At 52.2% G+C, this 8,624-nt stretch overlaps 1 protein-coding gene across 2 annotated transcripts; it reads left to right on the top strand.

Annotated features, from left to right (window-relative positions):
* The first annotated feature begins 670 nt into the window (after window positions 1–670).
* Window positions 671–6,558, top strand: ENO3 (enolase 3). Of its 2 annotated transcripts, none has more exons than XM_035301051.3 (12): window positions 671–734; window positions 1,265–1,469; window positions 2,051–2,146; window positions 2,295–2,353; window positions 2,500–2,569; window positions 2,948–3,081; window positions 4,645–4,867; window positions 4,978–5,175; window positions 5,382–5,583; window positions 6,012–6,120; window positions 6,271–6,329; window positions 6,417–6,558. In XM_035301051.3, exons 2-12 carry the CDS (start codon window positions 1,385–1,387, stop codon window positions 6,484–6,486), a joined length of 1,305 nt encoding a protein of 434 aa, XP_035156942.1. In that variant the 5' UTR covers window positions 671–734; window positions 1,265–1,384; the 3' UTR covers window positions 6,487–6,558. The 2 variants fall into 2 exon arrangements, with proteins under 2 accessions (XP_035156942.1, XP_035156941.1); XM_035301050.3 differs by having other exon boundaries at window positions 1,276–1,469.
* Window positions 6,559–8,624: the final 2,066 nt, after the last annotated feature.

Consider the following 8,624-nt stretch of genomic DNA (forward strand, 5'->3'; position numbering starts at 1 on the left):
AGCCTCATCAGTCGGGCGCCAGGCCAGCGCAGAGGGCCCGTCTAAATTCGTCTCCTGGCCCCTAACTCATCCCCGCGCTGGCTGGCCTGGAGAGGATAGGGTGGGGCGGCGCCGAGAATGGCCGTTAGGAGGACCCTAAGAGGTGAAACCCTCTCGCCTTCTGAGTAGGGTGGGGGTTCAATTTTAGACCTCAGAGTTGCCCAGAAGTCCCGTTCCTTCCCCCACTGAGGGCAGAGGCCCGCCCAGCGATCTGAGCATGTGTGAACGTCAATCCTGCAGCCCCCTCTTCCAGGCCCCCTCCCCAGCCCTGCAGGGCTCAGGTTACCCCTGGCCTTTCCTAAAGGTCACTAATGCTTCTTGACGTTTGCAAAAGGGGAATGTAATCCTGGGATGGGGGGACCCCCAATCTGAAGCATCTCCCCTTCTTCTCCCGATTGGTGGAATTAAAAGCAGGGACTGTTATTGGGGGACAGAAAGACAGTGGGAGATAGTAGTTGACCTTTGGTAAGGGGGCAGGAGCCCAGGGCCAGAGACTTCTGCTTTAGGCTGTAGTGGGCGCTTGGCTGCCAGCCCAGTGTGAAGGGGGGAGGATGGAGAGAGAGAGAGAGGCGGGGCTGGCTGGGGACAGGGTGGCTCAGGGATAAATTCGCAGCCTGAGAGGGGGTGAGCTGACACTGTCCCAGCTGCCACCTAGACTCGGAGCTCCATCCAGCTCTCCAGCGAAGACATCCCAGGTTGGGTGAATATTCCAGCCCCGGGCGGGTGGAGGCAGTAAAGGGTGCTCATGGTGTTGGCTTGGAGGAATCAAGGGACATTTCTGCTTTTTCTCCTCCTGGGATTCAGGGTGCTAGAAAAAGCTGCGGGAAGGGGCGACTGGAGCAAGCAGATGGGACAAACTCTGGGAGCACCCAAGAATCTAGGGAAAGGAGGCTGTGAGGAGGGGCAGCAGGGATGAATAAAGAAGGGCAGTTAGAGTTGGAACCTAACTGGGAATTGTGGGCCCAAGAGGATTTGGGAGCAGGAAAACAAGAACCAGAAAGGATTTGAAGGCTACCAGCCATGGAGAACAGACTGTTCAACCAGAAGGGTGGAAGGAGAAGGCAGGAGTGCAGCTGTGGGAGAGGTGGGGGCTTGGGGAGTGGCGGAATCCGAGGAGTTATAGATGAGAGGCCCCTGGATTCTTAGGATGAGAGGGTGGAATGAGAGCTGTTCTCAGTGGGGGAGGGGGCTGTGCCTGCCTCTTTGGTCTGTGACCTTTTTGTAGGGTATTTTTAGTTCCAGCACCTGCCTTCTTGGAGTGGGGAAGACTCTTAAAGGGCAAGGGATTTCTGATTCCTTAAGAGATCAACTGTCTACACTCACTCACACCTCCTGCCCTGCAACCATGGCCATGCAGAAAATCTTTGCTCGGGAAATCCTGGACTCCAGGGGCAACCCCACAGTGGAGGTGGACCTGCACACAGCCAAGGGTAACACCAGACCCATTGAATAAGCTTGCCTCAGAACACCCCAACCCTTTGGTCTTTGACCCTCATTTCTGTGCCGTATCCTCTGCTTTCTCTGGGGTTCCCTTTCTCAGATTTCTTCCCAAGCTTTTTTCTTGCAACCCGGCACCAGAGCTAGAAGCTGGGAGATGCAGGAGTCTCTCTCTGCACTGCCTCTTGTCCCTGAGCTCAGAGAGGATACCTCAGCCCTTTGAGGGGTAGATGGGACTCCCTGTGATCTCCCTTTTTTTGTGAGATGGAGTCTTGCTCTGTCGCCCAGGCTGGAGTCAGTGGTGCTTTCTTGGCTCACTGCAACCTCTGCCTCCCAGGTTCAAGTGATTCTCATGCCTCAGCCTCCTGAGTATGTGGGATTACAGGCCTGTGCTATCATACCCCGCTAATTTTTGTATTTTTAGTGAAACAGGACTTCATCATGTTGGCCAGGCTGGTCTTGAACTCCTGACCTCAAGTGATCCACCTGCCTAGGCCTCTCAAAATGCTGGGATTACAGGTGTGAGCCACTGCGCCCAGCCATCCCTGTGATCTTGCAATTCCTCCTGCTCCAGGCCGATTCCGAGCAGCTGTGCCCAGTGGGGCTTCCACGGGTATCTATGAAGCTCTGGAACTAAGAGATGGAGACAAAGCCCGCTATCTGGGGAAAGGTAAGGAGAAACCAGTGCAGAAGGAGCCTTTAGGACATGGGTGTACAATGGGCAGAGGACTGGAAACTCCAAAGCTCCTGAGGAGCTGGGGTCCACAGAAAGAAGCCCAATTGGTTGAGATCCAAACCTCGTCCTCTGGCCTCTCTAGGAGTCCTGAAGGCTGTGGAACACATCAACAAGACTCTAGGCCCTGCTTTGCTGGAAAAGGCAAGTGGAGAGTCCTGCTCCCTGCAGCCTCCTCCCAGACCCCTGCTTCCTCAGCCCTCAAGCGCCTCTTCTCCCAAATATTTTCACTTATCCTGACTTCTGTGAAATCTGACCTCTGCTCTCCCCTCTCACACCTACCCTTCCAGAAACTAAGTGTTGTGGATCAAGAAAAAGTTGACAAATTTATGATTGAGCTGGATGGGACCGAGAATAAGTGTGAGTGAAGGGCTAGTGGTGGGGACAGCGAGGAAGGGATGAGGTGTGGGAGAGGTGGCGAGAGGCCACAGGGGTGAGGCCTGATGGGTTATTTCTGGGTTCCCCGTTTTGGGTCACACCACAGCTGGATGGATTTGTCTTCATTCCACAGGCATTTCCTATGGCTGCCCTCTGCCAGGCCTGGGCCGGGCTGTAGACACAGACATGCAGCTGACATTCCCTGGGGGTGGGGGCTCCCAGAGCTGCTCAGGCAGTGGGAGAGAGATCTGTTAACCAATTCTTCATTCTCAGTGGTTTGGAACTCTGGCTTCTTCCTGGAGTGGCCACCCCAAACCCTCCAGAAATTCTCACCCTTTCTTCCCACTTGCCTCCTTCCAGCCAAGTTTGGGGCCAATGCCATCCTGGGCGTGTCCTTGGCCGTGTGTAAGGCGGGAGCAGCTGAGAAGGGGGTCCCCCTTTACCGCCACATTGCAGATCTTGCTGGGAACCCTGACCTCATACTCCCAGTGCCAGTGAGTGCAGCTGCCCACCCCCACCCCCTGCCAGATCTCTCCTTGCTAGATCCGCCCCCCCGCCCAGCCAGGGATGCCCCCCTGGAAAATTCACCTTTCAGACAGCTCCTAAGAAGCATTTCCTGAAACAATCTCTTCTGCTGTGGTCCAGCCCCTCCCTCTTTTCCACAATCCAAACCTTCCCTGAAACCTCTCTGCGCTTCCTTCCCTGCCATATAACCCCATTCCTTCGCCTTCCAATCCTAGGCTCCATAACTCCTGCCTCTTTCCAACCCCACCCCCCACCCCCCAAATCATATCGAGAGTTTCTTTGTGCCAAGGATCTTGGCATTTCTTTGTATCTTCTTGAATCCCCCCCCCTTTTTTTTTGAGACAGTCTCACTCTATCCCCCAGGCTGGAGTGCAGTGGTGCAGTCTCAGCTCACCGCAACCTCTGCCTTACGGGTTCAAGCAGTTCTCCTGCCTCAGCCTCCCAGGTAGCTGGGACTACAGGCATACGCCACCATGCCCAGCTAATTTTTGTGTTTTCAGTATAGATGGGGTTTCACCATGTTGGCCAGGATGGTCTTGATCTCTTGACCTTGTGATCCTCCGCCTCAGCCTCCCAAAGTGCTGGGATGACAGGTGTGCGCCACCACACCCAGTCCTTGAGTTCCTTCTAAAACCAGTGCCCTCTTACTGAAGGGAAACTTTTTGAATTTAATCTCACTAATAATGTTACCATTTCTTGTTAGTTACTAGGAAGATTGCCTGAGAGCATGGACTCTAGAGATAGATTGCTGAGTTTGAATCCTGCCTCTGCCTGTTATTAGTTGTATGGTTTTAGGCAAGTTCTTTAAGTGCTCTATGTGTCCCTTTCTCCATCTGTAAAATGGGGGTTAATAATGATACCAATGAATATAGGTGTTTTGAGAATGAAATGAGCTAAAATGTCAAGTACTTATTGCCTGGCATGTAGTAAATGCTATAAAAATGTTAGCTATTATATACCAGGCACATGCTAAGAACTTTACATTCAGTTTCTCTAATTTTCAGCAAAAGATCCTACGGGGAAGTTGGTGCTATCCCCATTTTATAGAAATGAGGAAAGAGAGGCCGGGTGCGGTGGCTCACACCTGTAATCCCAGCACTTTGGAAGACTTGGCAGGTGGATCACGGTCAGGAGTTTTGAGACCATCCTGGCCAACACAGTGAAATCCTGTCTCTACTAAAAATATAAAAATTAGCTGGGCATGGTGGTGCACACCTGTAGTCACAGCTACTCAGGAGGCGGAGGCGGGAGAATCTCTCAAACCCAGGAGGCAGAGCTTGTGGTGAGCGGAGATAGTGCCACTGAACTCCAGCCTGGGCAACAGAGCAAGACTCTGTCTCAAGAAAAAAAAAGAAAAGAAAAGAAAAAGAAAAAAATGAAATGAGGAAAGAGGCTCATGAGCAAAATTACTCATCCTAGACCACTGAGCCAATAAGTAGTGAAGCCAGGTTTCCACCCCAACACCCCTGCCCCTATCCCTTCTTGAGCCCTTATGCCCCAGCTCAGGTCCAGGCACCCTCTCCCCATCTCAGGCTTTCAACGTGATCAACGGGGGCTCCCATGCTGGAAACAAGCTGGCCATGCAGGAGTTCATGATTCTGCCTGTGGGAGCCAGCTCCTTCAAGGAAGCCATGCGCATTGGTGCTGAGGTCTACCACCACCTCAAGGGGGTCATCAAGGCCAAGTATGGGAAGGATGCCACCAATGTGGGTGATGAAGGTGGCTTCGCACCCAACATCCTGGAGAACAATGAGGGTCAGTGTTGAGCACCCCGGGGGGCAGACCCCCCGGATCTCCACACGGGCAGGGGAGGCTGCAGACAAGGGGGCACTGGAGTCTCAGGTCCTGTCTTGCTCCTCTCCCAGCCCTAGAGCTGCTGAAGACAGCCATCCAGGCAGCTGGTTATCCAGACAAGGTGGTGATCGGCATGGATGTGGCAGCGTCTGAGTTCTATCGCAATGGGAAGTACGATCTTGACTTCAAGTCACCTGATGATCCCGCACGGCACATCACTGGGGAGAAACTTGGAGAGCTGTATAAGAGCTTCATCAAGAACTACCCTGGTGAGGCTCTCAGGTGCCCTAGTGTCCCTGCCCGAGTCCCATGCAGCTCTCTACCATACTGATGTCAGTGACCTGCTTTACCATCCACTTGGATCCTTCCCATTTTTAGCCCCACTGACATCCCCATTTAAGCTCTTCTGCCGTGTCACCCCTGCGTGAGGCCCCTTCTGACCTCTAGCCCTGTATCTGCTACCAACCCCCACCAGTGGTCTCCATCGAGGACCCCTTTGACCAGGATGACTGGGCCACTTGGACCTCGTTCCTCTCGGGAGTGAACATCCAGATTGTGGGGGATGACCTGACAGTCACCAACCCCAAGAGGATTGCCCAGGCCGTTGAGAAGAAGGCCTGCAACTGTCTGCTGCTGAAGGTCAACCAGATTGGCTCGGTGACTGAATCGATCCAGGCGTGAGTGCCTCCTGACCCTGAGGCTCACCGTAGCCTCCCTCTGCCCCAGCTCTGTTCAGTTCAGCTACAGTCTCACTCACTAATTCCAAGTTTACCCTTCTTCTGGCACCTGACCTACCCACACCTTGACATCAAGGCTTTGACTAATCCTTGGCCTGACTCCAAGTGCTTTGCCACTGTAGCCCTGACATGATCCTCACCCCCACCCCACACTATTCCTCTCTGATTCTGCTGTTCTTCTCAGCAGCATCTCAAGAGCCCAAAATCAAGATGAGAAGTCTTTTCCTCTCCTGTTTCTCAACGAACTTAGTCACTGCCCTCCCTGCAGAGTGCCTGCTACTCAAAACAGAAGGGAGAGGCCCCACCCAACCCCTGCTCTCCCACTGAGGAGGTTCCAGAAGTCCTCATCAAATGTCCTCCCCATCCAGGTGCAAACTTGCTCAGTCTAACGGCTGGGGAGTGATGGTGAGCCACCGCTCTGGGGAGACTGAGGACACATTCATTGCTGACCTTGTGGTGGGACTCTGCACAGGACAGGTACTTGTAGCTTCTCTCTATTGAGTGTCTGACCAAGTTTTCTTGGGGTCCCTGGCCTCCTCCCACTAAGGTGAATGCTCCCTTGGGGCCGGGTCCAACTCCCTCCTCTCTAACCTCACCCAACCCTCCAAATCCTTCTTCCCTCATCAGATCAAGACTGGCGCCCCCTGTCGCTCGGAGCGTCTGGCCAAATACAACCAACTCATGAGGTACAGTGGGAGCATTGGGCCTGGGCATTGGGGTGCTGAAGGCTGTTGGGTTGGAAGGCAGCAGCCCTGACTTTGCCTGCATTCTAGGATTGAGGAGGCTCTTGGGGACAAGGCTATATTTGCTGGACGAAAGTTCCGCAACCCGAAGGCCAAGTGAGAACCAGGATTCCACTGGACAGCCCCAGGTCTTCCAGACCTGCTTCCTGAAATAAACACTGGTGCCAACCAAGACAGCTGTGTGCTTCTTTGTGGGAGGGAGGAGAGGGATACTGGTTTCTGGGCTGAGCTAGGAAAGACAGGAGGTGGAGAGAGAGGGGCAGGGAGGGAAGGCAAATAGATGTGTAACCTGCTAAGACAAAAAGGAGATGAGGGACTCAGAGAGGAGCCTGGTGGATCTAGAACAACAGAGGCATTTACATTTCTGAAGGAGGTAGCTATATGTTAAATGAAACTGCAGAGCTGCCAGTGGAGCCGGCATGGTGGCGCACACCTGGAGTCCCAGCCACTAGGGAGGTTGAGGTGAGAGCTTGAGCCCAGAAGGTCAAGGCTGCAGTGCGCCATGTTCACACCACTGCACTCCAGCTTGGGCTGCAGAGCAAGACCTTGTCTCAAAGGAACAAAAAAATGAAAACAAACAAAAAACTAAAGAGTTGCAGATGGAATAAGAAACCAGCCCTAGGCTGGGTGCGGTGGCTCACGCCTGTAATCCCAGCACTTTGGAAGGCTGAGGCAGGTGAATCACGAGGTCAGGAGTTGAAAACCAGCCTCACCAACATGGTAAAACCCTGTCTCTACTAAAAATACAAAAATTAGCTGGGCGTGGTGGCGGATGCCTGTAATCCTAGCTACTCAGGAGGCTGAGGCAGAATCATTTGAACCCAGGAAGCAGAGGTTGCAGTGAGCTGAGATTGTGCCACTGCACTCCAGCCTGGGTGACACGGCAAGACTGCGGTTTTTTTTTTTTTTTCCCAAAAAAAAAAAAAGAAACCCCCCAACACACGAAGCCAGCTCCAGGAGAGGGAAGCAGTGTGGGGAGTGAGGGTCCCACTATCACCACGAGGGAGATGCTGGCTGTGGAATTGAAATGGTCTGCAGAGGACGCTGGAGTGAGGCTGCAGTCCTAACGAGGGCTTTGTGAGGATGAGATTGATAATGACAGCAGCTGTAAGCTCCTATGGAGCTTACAGGATCTGAAACTGTTCTAAATAGTTGACTTATATTGCCCTGTGCAATCATTCAGACAGTCTGTCAGATAGCTGCCATAATTATCCTTATTTTATGGGGGAGGAAACTGAGGCATAAAAGGTTAAATGCCTTACCCAGCAGGTGGCAGGACTAGGATCCAAAGCCAAGGTATTTGACTTTAACGATTATAATCTTGTATATTTATTTTGAGCCAGCTTCTTCATATGTCACCAGGGTGGGAGTACAGCGATGTGATCATAGCTCACTGTAGCCTCAAACTCCTGGGCTCAAGCAATCCTCTTGCCTCACCCTGCAAACTAGCTGGGACTACAGGTGCATACCACCACACATGGCTAATCTTTAAATTTTGTATATTTTATTTTCTTTTTTTGTAGAGAAGGTTTGTGGCCTAGGCTGGTCTCAAAACTCCCAGGCTCAAGCGATCCTCCTGCTTTGGCCTCTCAAAGTGCTAGGACTGCAGGTATGAGCCACTGCACTGTCAATTTTATAATTTTGTAAAGACAGAGTCTCGCTATATTGCCCAGGCTGATCTTGACCTCGTGGCCTCAAGTGATCCTTCAGCCTTGGCCTCCTAAAATGCTGGGATTACAGGTGTGAGCCACTGTACCCAGCCCAACTACACTTTTAAAATACTGCTTATAAAACCCTCTAGGCCAGGAGCAGAGGCTCATGCCTATAATCCCAGCACTTTGGGAGGCTGAGGCAGGCAGATCACCTGAGGTCGGGAGTTAAGAGACCAGCCTGGCTAAGATGGTGAAACCCTGCCTCTACTAAAAATCAAAAAAATTAGCTGGATGTGGTGATGCACTCCTGTAATCACAGATACTCAGGAGGCTGAGCCAGGAGAATCACTTGAACCCTGGAGGCAGAGGTTGCAGTGAGCCAAGATCACACCACTGTACTCCAGCCTGGGCAACGGAACAAGACTCTGTCTCAAAACAAACAAACAGAAAAACCTATGATAATGCCAACTGGCCATCTTTAACCTATACAAAGAGCAATTTTATGCTGCTCAACTGAAAATTATTTCCCTTCTTCCCTACCAGTGGCTCCAGGACCCACCTTTCTGTGTTAAAACAAACCAGGACA

The sequence above is a fragment of the Callithrix jacchus genome, chromosome 5 (genome assembly GCF_049354715.1).
Source record: "Callithrix jacchus isolate 240 chromosome 5, calJac240_pri, whole genome shotgun sequence".
Taxonomy (NCBI): Eukaryota; Metazoa; Chordata; class Mammalia; order Primates; family Cebidae; genus Callithrix; species Callithrix jacchus.